Here is an 18,900-nt window from a genome sequence, read left to right as displayed (position 1 = left end):
TTTAAATTCTTCTTCCAAGACTTAAAGTACTATTGGAATCAAGCTCAAAAGTCTTCATAAACTTAGAAAGTCCTAAATCGTTCCATAAACTTCAAAAAACCCTAAATCATTGAAGTTCAACAAATCAAGCCTCTAAAAGCCACGAAGAACTTCAACCCAAGAGCCTTCAAATTCAAAGAAGCTTAAAAGAACTTGAAAAACAAAAAATTTCTAACAAGCTCAAAGTCATTGGTTTTAAAGACATTCTTTGACATTTCGTGTTCAAGACAACTAGTCAAGATTACAAGAAAATAGAATTAGAGGATTACTCATTTGTAAAAGACTAAAAGGATCAAAAACAAAGAATTCTACTTATTATTCAATCAATACAAATTACATTTGTGAAACACTTTCAATATTGTGATTTTCAAACTTGAAAAATCTTGTGTTTATAGTCACTATTAAATTAAAAAAAATTCAAATGACATGGCATTAGATATGCACCTATATTTCTAATATTTAATTTCAATCATAAAACATGTCCACTTTAAATAGAAATTATTTTTCTCTAGTAAAATTGGTAATACCCTAAAACAAACACATTACATTTAGCCACCGTTTGTAAAGAGCTAGAGATAAAAATGGTCTTTAATGGTACCGTGGAATTTTATTTTATTTTATTTTTTCAAACGAGGAATTTTTCATTTTTTAGCAAGCTTTTTACTTAATTTAACAAAACAATTTGAAAAGTTAGGGAACAAGAGAAACCCAATACCTTTTCACAAAAAAAAAAAAAAAAAAAAAAAAAAAAAAAAATTCTATAACATAGCATTTGAAAATTAATAAAGGAATAAAAAATTTTAAATTTAAATTGAAATTATATATAAAAATAGATGAGAGGTTTGGGTGCGAGTTGGGCCGTGAAGCCTGCTATTTGGCTGCGTGAATAAAGCCCGACCCGAATCGTAAAAACCGTGTCATTTTCTTGCAGAATTGAAAAGAAGCAGATCCATTTCGACGCAGACAAAAGGAACTTCGAAGAGAAACGAGAAGTGAGTGAGAGAGAGAGAGAGAGAGAGAGATGGCAATAATGGATTCGTTGAGGAGGTTCGTAGCGCATGAGCCAGTGATTGCAGCTTGTTGCTTACTAGTTGGTGTTAATGGTAATTTTTTTTACTCTCTAATATTCCAATTAATGCTCCCATGTCCAAAAATTTATCAAAATTGTATTGAATTTAGGGTTTGGTGATTTATTTCTACGCGCCTAGTTATTTTCCACAAATTTAGGGTTCTTCCAGGTTTTATTCAGCTGTGTAGTGAGTGGATCAATGATTATTAGTCTATTTTTGGTGAGATTTTGCTTTTTAAGTTACTAGTATGATTGAAAAAGAGATTTATTGTGCAATGGATAATGGTTAGGGCATGGTTTTGGGATTTTGCTTTTGTGGGTATTAGGAGCAATATGCTCAAACAAAGTATGAGTTAAATGGAAAATTTTCTTTGCTAACCTAGGAATTATTGTGTTTTTGGCTGAAATCAGAACACCCAAAACATCACGGTTAGGATGTGTATTTAGATAAAGGAGGGTTTGAATAAAAACTTATAATCCCAAGTCTTGTGAGTTATGAGCTTGGCTGAACTGCCAAATCATGTTCAATTGTAGGATTTAAAAATTTTGGATTATTGTATAAGAAATTATTTGTCTGATATAACTGCAAATTAGGAAACGGCTTAGCCCGTCAGGGGTGAATGACCCTGGATTATCTGGCAACTGGTTCTAGCGGGTGGGATCAGTTGCCTACAGGTTTTACCAGTGTTGTTAAAAGCGTGCCCCAAGGCTTCAGCACTTTTTGCCTCAAAAGCTACGCTCATTCAAAGAAGCGCGCTTTAGGTGCTCTTTTTGGAGCTTTTTTATATTTTTCAAAAAATATAACCAAAACTGAATTAAAACTATAGGACCTTGACGTTATTGATATAAACCATTGATTTTGCATATTTTAAGTGTAACTTACTTATCAAAAATATATGTTTTGAGTATAACTTGTCCTAAAACCCAACCCACCACCTCCCAGTTCTTCTCTATTTTTATTTTTTCTCCTTGAAACAGTAACCCACCTAGCTCCTTGGTTCCAATTACCATGTTGCAACGTCCCCATATTCTTAGCTCATTCATGAAAAAAAATACATATGATATAATATATGTGGTAATTGTTTAGTTACTTTAGTGGTTGATGTTGAACATAGCAGACTAATTCTTATAGAGTTATAGTCATTAAGTAATTAAATTATTAACTGATATTACTAATTAGTCATAGGGCATTATGGATATAGGAGATTTAAGAAAGGATATTACATGGAAGTACTCATATCTAGCTTATCCAAAAAAATAAAATGACTTGACTTGCAATTTTTGTGTTAAAATTGCAAAAGTAGGGCTTATCTAAATGTTATATGAATTATATAAAATTTTTTATTTCAATTTATATGATAATTTGATCATTCGATTGTTGCATTTCTCATTAATAATCATTTTTAAATTATTTTTTAAAAATGTGCGCTTCACTTCAATCAGGTGCGCACTTGCGCTTAAGTGCGCCCCTCACTTTTACCAACACTGGGTTTTATTGGTTAAAGGCAAGTCCAAAAGGCTCTTCTTTAGAAAGCTTTCCTATGTTATACCAAAAAAAAAAGAAACAAAAAAACAAATTAGGGTATTCTATAGTATGTTATGCAGGGAATCACTGGGTCTGTGTGACACTTTGTGGAATTCCTAGAAGAGATGGTTGGCAGTATCAAGTTCTTAATGACAAGAAGATAAGTTAGATTTGGTTTTGCATCATAATAGTGGTGGATCATGATACGCAATTTGTACAATAAGGAAGAAATATGAAGAAGAAAATCATATACACTTGTGAACAAGCCAAAGGATGGATCCATGGAAGAGTTGGCAGTTCTTTCGGTGGACTTGAATGGTAATAATGGGTTACATCTACCTGAGGCTGAAAATTCCATATCTTAAGCTTGTTGTTTGAGTATATTGGGAAAAGGAATCTAAAATGGGGGTTCCCTATATGTGTTAAACAATTGGGGCTCATGAAAGCAAGAAAGCTTTTAGGGTTACTTTAGCAACTGCTTATTATGTGACATGTGGGCCTTGGCCATCATTTTGATAACAATGTATAAAGTTATTTGGCCTTGAGTAGCTATACCAAAATACATATCTAAATGCCCCAAACTTCAGTATCTCATCTTTGCTTTTCGTGAAAAAAATACCAATTGAAGTGGAGGGTTTCTTCAAACACGTTAACGAATCATTGGTTTAACTGAATAACTAAATAAAATAGGTTGACCTTTCTCTTAGTCTCTTAGGTTGATAGATCTTCTCAATTGAAAGATCGCCTACTGATACAATCGCATGGTGTGGGTAGTAGATGCAGGCTCCCAATCACATAGTTGGACAACAGAGGCCTGCTACTCATTGGACCCAACTTATACTGATTAATTCCATTGGATCTGACTGATAAATTAGATCTTATTTTATTTTTATAATTTAATTTAATTTGTGTTTATTTTCATTGGTAATGAGGTATTACCATTCCTTACCTGGTTATGAAGATATAGCCTTTTCTTACTTAGTTATGAGGTTGTTTCCTTTCCTTTATTGATGTAACTTAAGAACCCTATTTAAATGCCCCAAACTTCAGTATTGGTGTGCTTTGCTTAATTAATAGAAATTGTTATTGGAATTTTCTTCCAATGGCTTGGAATAGCCTCCGGGGCAACCTTAGGTGTCAAGTCTTAGGTTTTATCCATCTTTCCACAGCTTTGTGTTGACATCAAGGAATTCTAGTATAATTGCTATTGATACTGATATCCTTAAATTGAACTCAATTCTCAAAGTGAATGTTTGTTGTAAAATAAAAATTTACAATGACTGAAAGGGCCACTGACCTATACAGTCATCCTTACTGTAAGGAGAAGATGTTCCCATGCAAAGACAATGTTCCTTTTTCATATGCTAGAGAAGTCAATTTTTTTAATGATTTAATGGATCATGCATTGAATGGGTTTTTTTACAACCAATAATTGTTGGGTTTTAGGTTTTTTCTCCTGGGGAAAAGGTTATCTTTAACTTACTGGTATCTTGTTAAAATTTTAGGAATCTTCCTTCCAGCTGTTGTTAGGCCTATTCTTGACTCCTATGAAGCGGCCAAACAAGTTCCCCAGCCTGCTTTAAATGATGTGAGTATTTGACTTTGCAATATGTTTCCTTTATGCCTGTACCTGTATCTATTATCTTTTTCTGTACTTAGTGAATTTTAGCTTGTTTTTGGTAATCATTTTCATACTTAAGTTCTTTTTAAGTTGAGTCATTTGATGATAGGGTATTTAAAAATTTAAAGTCTAGTAGTTAGGAAGATTAGATGTTAAAAGAATGTCCTTAGCATTATTCACCGGCAACATGCCCCACTTAGAAACAGCTCATAGTTCGGCTGCTTCAAGTAACCTTCTTTTGAAAGGATAAGCACAACTTGCCTATGGCCCTTTATAGAGTACCCTTGCACGCTAAACATTGGTTTTGTCAACTACCTTCTTTCCATCGACACAAATGTACTTAATTTTGGGTGTTTGCTCCTATACTGCCTTGAATATCCAAAGAAAGAAAGAGAGGTGAAAAAAATGAGATAGAGAAAGATAGGGACAAGTTTTACTAGTTACACTCCATGATGGGTCAGAGTTGATAGATCAACTGTTCATTGATGCAAAAATTCAGCCTCATTGTGATTGTTATTTGAGTTGCATGTTATTCTTTTATATTTATCAAAAAACATAAGAAGAAAAAGGGGAAAGAAGTTGATTCAATGGATTTGCTAAAATCTTCATTCCTAGATGGGTTTGATCAACTAAAAAACAGTGGGATCCGTTTGTGACTGCTGCTGTAGGTGTGAGACACACAAATGACATTGCAACCAGAAATTTAACATCAACCAATATTCTTGTCACTCCCTTTCTATTATCCTTACTAATGTTTTGCATCATTACAGGTGGTTGCGGGTATGACTGGTAAGAAATAAGGGTGATGGGGTTTATTGGTGAAGGAATTTCAATTATCCTGCCTCCCTTGAACTCATTTTTATTTTCATCAACAATGTAATAAGCCGCACTTCTATGAGTTTGTGGAGATTTAAATGATTATGCATTTCAAATATCTTCATATTTTGTGTAGGCATATGAAGGTTTATCATGTTTATTTTAAAGAGTTAACGTTCATGTGAGCCCGCATTGATGCATCATCATGTCCAACTTGGAAATTCAGTAGTTTACTTGGGTATAAATTTTGTTTCCATAAATGAATTGATGCCATGTGTCTAAAATTGCTTTGAAGTATAATTGATTCAAGGAGATGCTCATATGGTTCCTGTAAATCCTTTTTCACCCAATGTCTTTTGAAGAGAAAAATGTTAAGACTAGTTTGTTTGCCAAAAGTTCTAGTAGCAGCCTAACTTTGAATTGGGAGACTGTAGACCTTGTTGAGTTGAATCAAGCTTTGGATTATTTTCCCCCTGTTAGAACAAGTGGCTTATCTTCATATGGGAAAATTTTGGCCAGTGCTATGTAACCACAAAGCTCTTGGCAAGTTTTGGCTTGTTGATTGCAAAGTATCTCTAGTTTGTAACGTACGAGTTGCAATTACTCAGAAACTGGAATTGGCAGTGGTTCCTGGCAAGCTTTGGCTTGTTGATGGGAAATTAGTTCTAGTTTGTTATGTATGAGTTGCAACTTGCAATTAATCTGAAACTGGAATCGGCTTTTGCAGTAAAATCATACAGCATATAGTAAAAGCCTCACTTTTTTCAGTGAACACCATTTTAACACAACCTCAATTTCACAATAGATCTAGGTGAAAGTCATACAACGAAACTCACCAAAGTAAGAACTCAGTCATACGATAAAGACTACAGTACTTTCAGAGCTCTCCCCTTTCTTTTACATTTCAGTCTCTTCTTCATTTTTTTTTTTTTAATACAAAAATAAGAATCTAGACCTACATAATTTGCACCTACGCCAGTAGCATTATTGGCATGGTTATGATAGCTAGACGACACATAATTTAGTTTGCTAGGAGCCCAATCCATAAATATCTTTCCGTAGATTATAAATGCTAAATAAAAAAACAGCGAAGAGAAGCATGATTTCATTGGATTTGGACATCTTAGCCTTTAGGTTGTCTGATCAAGTGTCAAGTTTAAACCACGTGGACGTCCTTCTTCACCTTTCTACTACTCCACGGAACCACCTGCTTCAGGCCATCATATATTTTTGCCTACATTATCAGACTCAAAAAATCAAAATTAAGTAATTCTTCAATATCAACTTTATTTCATCACCCATTTAAAAAAAAGCTTAATTTGACCACTGCCATGGCCTGCACTCGAAGATTGCTTAAAAGTCGAGCCGGACAACATTCATCGTTTTCCCCATAAACGACAGCCCTGCTAAAGCAGAGAACTTTTACAGTTGTATTCAACGAGCTACCTACTAACTTAGTCGATTTGGGACAATCTAGGAGTAGTGGCTTAGGCTTTCGGTCCAACCAGCCACCCCCAGGAGGCAATTTAGTCAACAACTACTATGTCTTGAAAGCCAATAATTTTCAATCCCATTAACAAGTTACAATCAGACCGACAGCTAAATATCACTAGAACTTAAATGTTTGCTGTATCCATCAAAATCACATAAATAAATGTAATACATAACAGAATTTATAAGCTGGGTCAAGCAGAGTTAAGAATGAAGAAAAAAAATGAAGAAATCACATAGCATTACTCAAAGATTTCATGTACTCCAATATAAAATTGAATTAAGGAAAACAAAAAGAGAAGAGAGAAAAACTAACCCAGAAGTGATGAGACTTGGCGTTGGTGGAGAGACTAGATAAGCTTCGAACCTTTCGAATCCTTGTGATCTTGCCATTTTTACTGTTGCTTTCTCCCACATTACAACTATCACCCTCTTTATCCACAGAAGATGGAAAGACATGACTACTCCCTCCAAGTCCAACCTCTCTTTTACCTTTGAAAATCCTCCTACCCCATGAACCAAACCAAGTTTTCTCCTTGATCCCTCTCTTGCTAAGAACCATTGCCCCAAGCTGACCTCTTTCATGGCTGAAAGACCCATAGCACTCACCACCAATGATTCTAAATGAAGAAGACTGAAACTTAGACCTGCCCAGATAAGGTTCCTCCAAGACAGTGTTGGGTGAAGGAAATTTAGTATCCAACAACAGCCTTGGAGGTAGTTCCAAGCACTTTGGGGCTAAGTCAAGGGTAGTGAATTTGGTGAGAGTGGTGCAAGGCCTAGGCTTACCTGGTTCATCTTCCCAGCGAAAAGGGACTGAGGCTAAAGTGTGGAGTGGTGGGGTTAGCATACCTGAAGGATCTGGTGACTGCATGGTTTGGATTGAGAATAATGGTAGCTTTGGTATGGAACTTGACTCTGGCTCTACCTCACTTCCCATGACTCTCTCTCTCTCTCTCTCTTCTCTCTATGCTTTTTGTTGTGTTTTTTTTTTTTTTTCTCTCTCTAGTATCTTATGGAGGACAATAAGACAATTATAATGAAGAGGAGGGAGGAAAGTCCCCAAAGAAAAGGCTGGCCTGTTTTAGTCATCAGTGTATTGTCAATAGTGATTAAGTGATCAATGCCTTTATTGATGAGCAAGTGTTGAGCGCATACCCAATATAGTTATCATGATCTCTCATATATGGCCGTCAAAACAGGAATTTCAGCTTAATTTTTTTCATAAAAAAAACATGTGCTTATTCTTTGACCTTTCGTACGGCCTTGGGGTTTATTTTATTTTATTTTATTCTGGGGTAAAATAGAATTAACTCTTACTAACTAAAAAGAAATTACTAAAGGTTTTTTTTGGATTCGTTTATTTTGTTGAAATTAAAATTTTTTACTCAAAGACTATGAGGGCGTTTGGATCCGACGTTTTCCTGCGTCCACGTTTTGATCACTGCATTTTCTTTTTTTCTTTTTTTTTTTTTTTTCTTTTGCCCGTATAGGTTGACTTTGGGGGACAAAATACACTGTTATGAACAGTGTATGTACTGTACATACACTGTTTACATATTAAAAAATATTAAAAATGGGTCTCACGGTACTATTCACACATTTAAAAATTATTTTGCTACAGTATTTTCAGTTTTCAGTTTTCAGTTTTAGCAACAATAAGCTCAATCCAAACGGACCCTATAGATAAAAGTAAAAGTTAGCTGAAATAGTATAGTAGGACCTATGAATAGTACCAAAAAGTGCAGTAAGATTCATAAATAGTAACAAAAATAAACTGAATAATAAAATAAACTGGCAACTTTCATCAATGCCAAACACACACTAAGGACTTTGATTGTTAGCACAAAAAGGTTAGTGAAATTAAACTTTTCGCATTAGTTATTATTATTGGGTAATACTAACGAGTGCCCTTAGAGCACTCATTAATAACCCATTTTAGGAAAGTTTTGATACCACTTTTATGGGAAATGAAAAAAGTTGTCAAAATATTAATTATTTTCTTTTCATTTCCCATAAAGACTCTCTTTAAATAGATTATTAACAAGTGCCCTAAGGGCACTCGTTAGCATTACCCTTATTAGAATATCATCACTCTTATATGAACCTATTACTGATAGCATCATTATAATGCATCAATTATAACAATTCACTCAATGAGCGTTAAAAAAATCACAAACAATCAATTTTGTATCATTAGCATCAATCTACTTTAAAAAGAAGATATATCACTAGATATATTGGAAAAATTATTATAATCCTTTAAACTAATCATGACGACAACTAAGCATTCCTACTGCCTAGTTATTTCTACAGTCGCCATAAAACACCAAAATTCTTACTTAAATTAAATAAATAGCTTAAATGCGATTGTTTTAAGGAAAATTGTAATCTTATGTTTTGATGGGAGGAAATTGAAGAAAAGAAGACAAGAGAAGGGGAGATGGCAGTGACATGTAAAATAAATAATTATAAACATTATTTTATGGGATTTATGTATTAAAATATTATTTTAATTATAAAATAACAATGTCTTTAAATGATTCTTCATAAGTCACAATGATTTATAAAGTTAGAATAATTGAAATTAACAAGACAAGTGAAAGCACTAAAGCAGCAATATCTAATCTCTAAGGAATAAAAAAATAATAAAATAATAAAAACAATTTAGAATTTACAAATAGAAAAATGTTAAAATATTATCAATTTTACTACATCAATAATATAATTATTTTATAATAAATATTTTTTTAATTTGAAAACTAATTTGTGTAGTAAAATTTGTATTACCTGCAAGTTCAATTCATTGTTCCTGGTGGATTTCAATTAACTCAATTGATAAAGTCTCTGATTATTGTATAAGAAATTTGAAGTTCAATCCCCGTCTACACCAAAAACTGATTGGTGTCTTGATTTGATGATAAAAAACTATCATTAAAAGCAAACATCATAGATCGAAACTCTCTTTAAAAAATTCATTGTTCCTGGTTTTCCTGCCAAATAAAGGAGAACATGTGCATGAGGTAAATAATTCCACCAATGTGAAGACTTTTTTTTTTTTTTTTTTTTTTTTTTTTAAGGTGAAAACCAATGTGAAGACTTGATAAATGGTTGGACCAGAATGGTAATATTGATATATAATTTTTGTTGTGTTTCACTTTTGCATAGGATGCCAACGTGAAATGGGGAGTGACTAGTGAGTTCCTTTTCAGAGTAGACTTTTTGGACTTTACTTCGTCCCCATCGATTGCCCTTCCAAGCAAGTCAGAATCTTCTGCCGCCCAACCCTTTGCGTTGAAGTTTAAAACACATCCTTGTAAAACTATACAAAAAGTCATCTGAAATCTTTTAGTGTAGGAAAGTATATTAAGGAACGCTGAATTAACATAACAATAATTACAAGCCCCAAACTTTACCCACGAACGCACATTGAATGCCATTCATTGTGCATCAATATATTTAATTAAACTCTAAACCATCAAATATAATAATAATAATAATAATTAAACTCTAAGACCCTAGAGGTATGAAAAAAATATTATATTGGAAAAATTATGTGGCCTAAAAATCCTATTCTGTCTTGGAACAATTTTATTTTAGAGGCTGAGACTACTAATCCATTTTGTTTAATTATTTGGACAAATGTATTTAAATGTTTCCAATGTTCTTCTATAGAGTTTGAAAAGATTAAAACATCATCTATATATACAATTGAGAAGTGTGTGAAAGGAGTGAAAATGTCATTCATTATATTTTGAAATTCACTTGATGCATGTTTTAATCCAAAAAGCATTACGTTCCATTCATAGTGACCAAAAGGGACTGTGAAAGTAGTTTATATCTATCATTCTCATCTATTTGTATCTGCCAAAACCCACTTTTCATATCAAATTGAGAGAATACGGTTGCTTCATGTAATTTGTCAAGTAAATCTTTTTTGTTTGGTATAGGGTATTGGTAGGAATATGAAATAATTGTTGTAATCTCTTTAGTTAGGTAGTTAGCTAGTTGGTTGAGATTATGATAAGTTAGTTATGATTTGAGTACATATAGCTCATTTAACACATAGCTTAATTCATAGAACATGTGTTGAATTAACTAGCCAATTATCTTAAACTATGTGGGTCAATCACATTAGAACTAGTCTCCTATAAATACATTATTGTAATTCAACATTAGATATCATTGAAGAAAAAACCAACTCATTACTTAGTGCATTTCCTCTCTCTCTCTCTCTCTCTCTTAATATTTCTCTATGGAGGGTTGCTGCCTCGAATTAAGTCAATTTCCTTACAATGCCCATCTATTCCCCTACAATTTCCATCCATCCCCATTAGGAACCACTCCTAACAAGTGGCATTAGAGTCGTCGATCTTGAGACGAGCGAATGTGACCAAAGAGAACTTTGGAAATATGACAAATGGTGAACAAAGCTTTAGAGGATGTCATGGATGTTTCAGAGAAAGTCAAGGCCTTGACTGAATCTTAAAAGGCCATGAAAGAAGAGCTCTCAAGATTGCAAGAGGGTCTTGAGAATATGGCGGAAGAGGGGTTACAATCTCTTGATTTAATAGAACTTGAAGAACAAATTAAGTTCCAAGAATTTACTATTGTTGTTGCAAGCTAGGACGTTGATTTTTGTGTTAAAGTGGATGATGATATCCATGTACAAACTACCCTTGAAGTTCAGTCCAAAGAACTAAAAAAAAAAAAAAGGTGATAATGATCCAAGAATCTACAATGCAAGAAGCCATTGTTGTTGGTGTGGACGAAGAACACATTGTTCTTGTGCAGTCCCTTTGTGTACAGGGCAATCAATCTGACACAGCCATGGAAAGCTTAGTCGTGCATGGCATGGGTGTAATGCATCCATTAGCATGATACAACTCTGAGACCTTTGAATTCATTGCTTATGGAGGCACAATAAATATGGATCATATTTGTTGTATCAAGTGTGATAAAATGTATCTTGATATTCTTTCCAAGGGTGGCATTATACTTTTAATGAATGAATATGGGTCAATTACAACTTCACATTTTGATGGCAACGTATCACTTTTCAACATCATGATTGGTCCAATGCATGAGTTTGTGATTATATATGGAATGAATGTTAATTCAACTTTCCATATTGATGAGTTCTTTAGTCCATCTTTCAAGATTGCTCCAATACATGATCCAACAAATGTATGTAATCATGTAGCATTTGATGGAAGGGATATTTTGTGCTGTGATGGATGCTTGCATGCCTTGCATATAAAGTGCGACCCTCTGCCAAGAATTCTTCATGATACTTGGTACTGTAGGTATTGCCAAAATGTGTTCTAGAAAGAAGACTTCGTAGAGCATTTAGCTATTGTTGTAGCAGCTAGAAGTAAGTTTGTTGATCCAGTTAGGGATTCAGCCCATTTTCTCAAATTATGGGCGGTGGCAAAGTGCTTGGAAGTAGTTGGTGTGTTCAATCTTCAAGATGCTTTAGAGTATTGCGTTAGGGCCAGTTTCTCCTCATGAAAGTGTCATATCACAACAACACCTTGTGGGCAAGGTGTTTTCAAGGGGAGGGAAATGTTAAGAATATGAAATAATTGTTGTAATCCCTTTAGTTAGGTAGTTAGCTAGTTGGTTGAGATTAGGATGAGTTGATTAGGATTCGAGCACATGTAGCTCATTTAACACATGACTTAATTCATAGAGCCCATGTTGAATTAATTAACCAATTATCTTGAGCCACATGGTCCAATCACATTAGAGTTAGTCTTCTATAAATACATTATTGTAATTCAACATTGGATATCATTGAAGAATAAACTAACTCATTGCTTAGTGCATTTCCTCTCTCTCTCTCTCTTAATATTCCTCAATGAAAGGTGACTACCTCGAATTAAGTCAATTCTCATCAATTTCCCTACAATTTCTATCTATCCCCATTAGGAACCACTAGGTTCCTAACAAGTGTCTTATCCATTGTAAAGCTGTATTTAAGGATTTATAATTTATGACTAATCTCAGAACTCATCATTCCAGTTCAACTTGTTTGTTAACATAAAAGGCAACACAGCACCAAGGGGACTTACTTTTTATTGTTATTTTTTTTATCTAAAAGTTATTGAATTTCTTTCTTACAATATTCTAAAAGTTCTTTATTCATCTATATAGATCTGTGCTTTGTAGGTATTTTTCTTTCATTAAAGTCTTTCTCATAGGGTAGCTGAACAATATGTGGTTTTCTATGCCAAAATGCAGTAGGGAAAGCAGAACATATTCTTGTCTCGATTTGTTGTTTAAATAATTCTATCTTTTGTTGAAGATGTGGGTCTGTTAGTTGGATAGCAATTCTTACATATTTTCTTTCTTTTATCCCTTGCTCCTTTTTACTTTGCCCTCCTTCTCCTCATCAACAACACTAGAGAAAGATCACCCCCAATTCATACCTCTAATTCCTTTCATCCTATCTCTCCTCACCTCTCTTCCAAACCTCAGACCAAACAGTCCTATGCCTCTCCCTCCTCATCCTCTGCGCCTACTCTTAAAAAGCCATTTAACATTATTGCTTCCTATTTTCCCCCTCTATCTTCTCCCTCACCTTCTTCCATCACAGCAAGACCAATTGCCTCTATTCTCCCCCCACAAACAAGACAAAATGTTCGCACTAATGCTAATGCCCAGGAAGTGGAAAAAGACAATTGGAACCCTATCTTAATTGTAGAACTAGAATTTCAACATATAACAAATTCTCTTTCTTTAGCTAGGTCACTTCATCCCCCTGGCTGGGAAGACCCTAAGGCAAAAACCCTTAAGACTCAAAGATTCTATGAATTTATCCTAGTTGATATAGATTCCATTCTTGTAACCCATTGCCCATGTAGCAGTGACCCTGACAGAATCGCCTATTTTAAAGTTGTCATTAAACAGATCCTAACACCTACCTAATGGAAGCACTCCCCTTGGATTACTAGAAACTTCTCACAGTCTTTCAATCCATAGTTTTTTAATTATTATGATTACATAGAAGCATGGAACATATTTTTACTCTTTTCAAAATAATATTAATAGGCACACATAGTTTTTTTTGTTCTTTTGACATGTTCAGAAAAACAGACTTTGTCATTCCCAGATGGTCCTAAAACTTCTATCTTTCCCCTTGACCTCTTAAAATCCACCAATTTTTCTACAAATATCTCAAATTACCATGGATCATTAGATAGTTCTATAAGGAAAAAAAAAAAAAAAAAAACTCCAATAACATGCTTTGGCACCTGGAGTCCAAATCTTCTATCCCACTCTTTCTACTCCACTATATACTTTACAAATAAAAACATACCACATGTCCATCTATTTTATTAAGTGTTAAATTTATGCCTTCTATTATTTCAGTTACCTAAATATGATGGGTTATTTATTTATTTATTTTAGGAAATTGAAATAATAGAAGGTATAAATTTAGCACTTAATAAAATAGATGGACATGTGGCATGTTTATATTTGTAGAGTATATAGTGGAGTAAGAAGAGTAGGACAAAAGATTTGGACTCGTATGTGAGATGGTAAATTCGTCATCGTCTTTTAATTTAATGCAATTTAAAAAAGTAAATTTATTGTGTAAGATAAAAATAAGTGACAACTTATGACTATATATATATATATATTGGAATTATATATAAATCAATTTATTTAAGAGGACAGATCAAATGCATAAACGATTTACCACTAAAAACTGAAAATTTGCAATATATTGATGATTGCTATAAAAACATTTTTCATCCCAACAGACTTTTTTTTTTTTTTTTTTTTGAGAAATCATCCCAACAGACTAGAGTATAAACATATATATATATATATATTGTGGAAGACAACATACTACAGTATTTGAGTATGGACAAAGTTCATATCTTTATCTTGTCACTCGTTTAACCCATGCCAATCCAAATTGGTCCAACTTTTGATGTGAACTGAACAGGGCAAATTGTGCAAACAATGATCACCACATAGGGCAGGATACTTGTAAAACATGTGGTGTCTCCAACCCAGCTAAGATGTCTTTCACTCAAATGACAAAAGTCAAGACCCTAAAATTGAAAGCATCGGGTCATTTTAATAATAATAATAATAATAAAAGGCAAATGCTAACATGCACCATTCAGCGTAAGTTAAGATTAGATTAATATGAGCTTTATTTAATAAAAAAATTAGATAAATAGAAGAAAAATGCATAAAATTGATCTCATAGCCTATTTTAATTTTTTTTCTCTTTCTATAAGTTGGCCCATAACCTATAAAGCTGCAAAGAAATGACATAAAACTGTAAAAGAAAAAAAAATTACAAAAAGCTGTTGTTTAACACAACCCTAACAATAATGCTAGTATCATACACTCTTACACTATCTTTCTCACAACAACAATTATCTTATGGGGTAGGTATTGTGATTGATTATCTGTCATTGTTATATAAACTCACTATTTTTTCTCCACTACTCAACGTTACTACATAGTATAGTTACTGTATAAGAAAAAGTGTATTATTAGCATTATTGTTTCAATAAACCAATTTATCTTTTCGCTTTTTTTTTTTTTTTTTTTTATGAGAAGACATGTGAACAAAATTTTTGTTACAATTTTAATGTTACCGGTTGTATAAGATGAAACAAAAATTGTAGATTTATAAAAATGATAAACAATCACTCATCATATATATCATAGTTGTAGCACAATCAATATGGTAAAAAAAAATCTATAAAAGTTTAAGTTTATGTTAATGCTTTTATAAAAATATATTATTTTATAGGATCTTATACAGGCAATAAGTTGTTTTTTGTTACAAGAATTTCAAGTTGGAATGAAAATTTTAAGGTGAAGACTGAAAAACTTTCTCATTCTAACTTTTGAGGGTGGACAGGATTGGTTGGCATTCTTCTTTTCTTTTTTTGTCGGTATTGTGCATTTTTCTCTTTATGTGCATGCTCATCTGTTTGTGAAATTAAAAAAAAAAAAAAGGACCTTTTATATATATATATATATATATATCTTTTTTTGAGAAACGGAGATTACTAACCCGTTGAGTTGTAAATAACAAAGTACAGAAAATATAGTACTACATGCGGTTAAAAATATGTTTGGAGTGCTTTCTTTCTCCAACACAACAATCATATAAAGATCCTTAATATAGTAAATGTGCGTTTCCATAGGGATGAAAAATTAAAATAATTTTATTATTTAATTTATTTTTACTATTATTTATAGGTCTTATTGTATTTTTGGCATTATTTATGGACTTTACTGTACTATTTCAACTAACTTTTACCTTTATCTACAGTACTTTCAGCAATAATTTTTCGGTTTCAACAACATATGCGGTATCTAAACACACCTTAAGAAAACATGATAGGTGGTCACAATAATCACTTCATTTTCACAAATCAATAATTCACTAAATTAAATTTGAAGAGTACAAAAATGGAATTAGCAGATATGAAAGTAATTGATGCAAGTGGCCTATGGTATCAAATCGTATAACAGTAGCATATTACAGCTTTAGGGATACATCAATAATTCACTAAATTAAGCTCACTAAAGTTGTTGAGTGATTAAGAGATTGTATATGAGAAAAAAGGGAAAGTACAAAACGAAAGCAATAAATTAACACGTTTCAGCTTGACAACTTCCATCTATGGCAAAAAGTCCTTGACAACTATATCTTTTATTAAGCTCTATGTTTACAATGAACATAATGTAGGATTTATTTTCTCTAAAAAAATAATAATAATGTATGGTTTATATACTAAAAAAATCCTTTGTTAATATTGCACCTATTATAAAGATATATACACACACAAATCTAGGGTTGGTTTGTTTTATGGGTATATGGACCTACAATTGATTTGGGCCTCTCAATGGGCCTACACGGGTTTGTTGATATTATACCTATTCTAGTATAATACTATTGAGGTGATAAGTGACATGACACAATAATGTCTTGTTAAGAAGAAAATCTTATTTGAGACGGATCCGCATGTCAATCACACAAATATCTAATATGCATAACATGTAAGATGTTTTCTCCTTGTCGAGGGCAAGGTCTTCTATCACTAACATGTTATTGATGATAGGACTACAAGTAGGATCTTATGTCAATAGGTGGTATAACGTGTTCACAAATGTGTATTGGTTTCGTGATTAGGATTGACATGGTAGTATCTTTTAATCCAAGTGGCTTAAAATAAACCCAAAAAGAAAAGTAATTAGTTCACCCTCTATGTCCACCTATTCCTATTCTTAAGCCGCATGAAGCATATGATGATATTGTCTAGTAAACAATGGCTTATAGTGAAACATGGCAGAGCGTGGCTTTCACCCTAAAGGTGTCAACATTGAAGTCGGTCTTTAATTGAGTTATCACAAGAAGAGTGTTGTTGTGGAAATTTTAATACGAAAGTTTTACAAATTGATCTAATAAAATTAAAAAATTAAAAAAAATTAAAACATTAATTTATTATATTATTGAAGTAACACCAATTATATTCTTGTCACATCAGTTTATAAGGTTTTTATAGTATAATTTGTAGTAACTTTATAATTTTCCATTACAAGATCCAACATGAAAAATAGCAGGAGTTTATGTTGGACTCTGGTTGCTTTTATTAGAGGAGATTGAAGAGCAACATAATTTGCTGCCGCTTGGTTGAGTGAAGAGAAGCGTGGCTGGTGCTGGTTGCCCTCCCAATAGCGTGGTGTTAGGTTGGTGGACTTATGAAGGATGAAATTTTTGCTATTGGTTTGTTGACCTATGTCCACAACAAAGTACCTTTTATGGCTACACCTTTATTTTTATTAATTTATATATTTACAATAAGCTCAACGTAGAGTTTATACATTAGAGAATTCTTAGTTAACTCTAAACTAACTCATGACTAGTTTACTTGTTCTACAAGTACATGGAAAGAATGGCAATGAGGTGGAGCTGGATCAAATCATGAATGCTCCATCTCTGCCTCAACCCGTTTAGGGCAGACTAGGTTTGAAGCGGATTAGAGGGCGAGTACGAGACGAACAAAACTAGTCCCCACCCCATCACCTCTTTGAGGCGAAGCAAGGCAAAATGGAAAGATAGGACATGACATTATATCCATTCCTAATACATGACCTTATAAATGGTTTGAAGCGATTATGTTTCTAACAAAAAAAATATATAAATACACACATATATCCTTTTGAATAATTGGTTTTAAGCAAGTTAGAATAACTACAAACAGTGACACTAGAAATTCTTTTCAGGGTGAAGGTAAATATATATTAAAAAAAAAAAATCTAAGGAATTTTATATAAATATTATTAAAAATTGACAAAAGTACTATTGTAAAAATTTTCTGCCAACCTATTAGCTTATTATTTATCTACTATTTTTCTAAAGCTTCACTTTTTTCATGTACAAATGTATTTTATTTTTACCAATTTTCAATGAATAAATAAATAAGCTATTTATTTATATCTACCAAATAATAATGATCCAAATGAATGCATGTCAAACTTTGAAAATTCCATGACTTCAGATAGCCATCGTCTTTGCAGGAGTGAACAAGTTTCTTTTTTATCAGCCCATCAAAACCGATGAGTTCCATAACGAGAAAAATACAAAGTTCTCTTAAAATTTCTAAATTTCTTTGAAGAACAATTTTGATGGCAGGACTCGTATAATATAGCAACAGAGCCTTGTTTTTCTATGCAAGAATTTCAATTTAGTATAATATATAATGTGGTACTCCTTCATTTCACAAGAATAATACCGTAGGGATATTATATAATTACCCATAATTTTTTTTAAATTAAACTCCCTATACGATTACAAATAATAATAAAGTCAAACTACATTTTTTTTTTTTCCTTTTCCCTCATTTGGCTTACGTTATCTTTCATTTAATTTTAAATTGCCTACCTTATGAATGACCTCGTTGTTTACCTATTTGTTTTGATGAATTCATAATGTGCTCCAGTTGTTTCTCAGTGAGGTGTCTCTCTCTTATAACTTATAGACTTTGTCTTTCTTGTTTTAATCTTTGAATAATGCTATAAATACAAACTATTTTATAACATTTTTACAAACTGCTGATGTGATTTTAGTAATTTTTAAATAATCATTAATAAACATAAATGTGATATAAGTAATGGACCCATATTAAAACTAATAAGTATTTGTCACATCAATAATTTGTAAAATAGTTTGTAACTATAGCATTACTCTTAATCTTTATATTCAGCCCGTAGAAGTGGTGAATTTTCCTAATAGGCTGGCCCTGCAAAGAGAGAACGCAAAGAAAAGAGAAAGGAAAAAAAATATTAAAAAAAAAA

General features: G+C 32.5%; 2 protein-coding genes across 3 annotated transcripts; one reads left to right on the top strand and one right to left on the bottom strand.

The window, feature by feature from the left end:
• Positions 1 to 945: 945 nt before the first annotated feature.
• LOC126696782 (uncharacterized) lies at positions 946 to 5,330 on the top strand. Its single transcript, XM_050393505.1, has 3 exons — positions 946 to 1,142; positions 4,139 to 4,221; positions 5,025 to 5,330. Exons 1-3 carry the CDS (start codon positions 1,061 to 1,063, stop codon positions 5,052 to 5,054), a joined length of 195 nt encoding a protein of 64 aa, XP_050249462.1. The 5' UTR covers positions 946 to 1,060; the 3' UTR covers positions 5,055 to 5,330.
• A 517-nt stretch (positions 5,331 to 5,847) lies between these two features.
• LOC126696781 (uncharacterized protein At4g00950) lies at positions 5,848 to 7,647 on the bottom strand. 2 transcript variants are annotated; one of them, XM_050393504.1, is made up of 2 exons: positions 6,878 to 7,647; positions 5,848 to 6,277 (listed from the first exon to the last, which is right to left on the bottom strand). In XM_050393504.1, the coding sequence occupies exons 1-2, from the start codon at positions 7,499 to 7,501 to the stop codon at positions 6,227 to 6,229; spliced, it is 675 nt and encodes a 224-aa protein (XP_050249461.1). In that variant the 5' UTR covers positions 7,502 to 7,647; the 3' UTR covers positions 5,848 to 6,226. The 2 variants fall into 2 exon arrangements, with proteins under 2 accessions (XP_050249461.1, XP_050249460.1); XM_050393503.1 differs by having other exon boundaries at positions 5,848 to 6,304; positions 6,878 to 7,639.
• Between the last annotated feature and the right edge of the window lie 11,253 nt (positions 7,648 to 18,900).

The sequence above is a fragment of the Quercus robur genome, chromosome 8, assembly GCF_932294415.1.
Source record: "Quercus robur chromosome 8, dhQueRobu3.1, whole genome shotgun sequence".
Lineage (NCBI taxonomy): Eukaryota > Viridiplantae > Streptophyta > Magnoliopsida > Fagales > Fagaceae > Quercus > Quercus robur.
The sequence above is the reverse complement of the archived record's forward strand: the minus strand, read 5'-3'. Positions and strand labels throughout refer to the sequence as shown.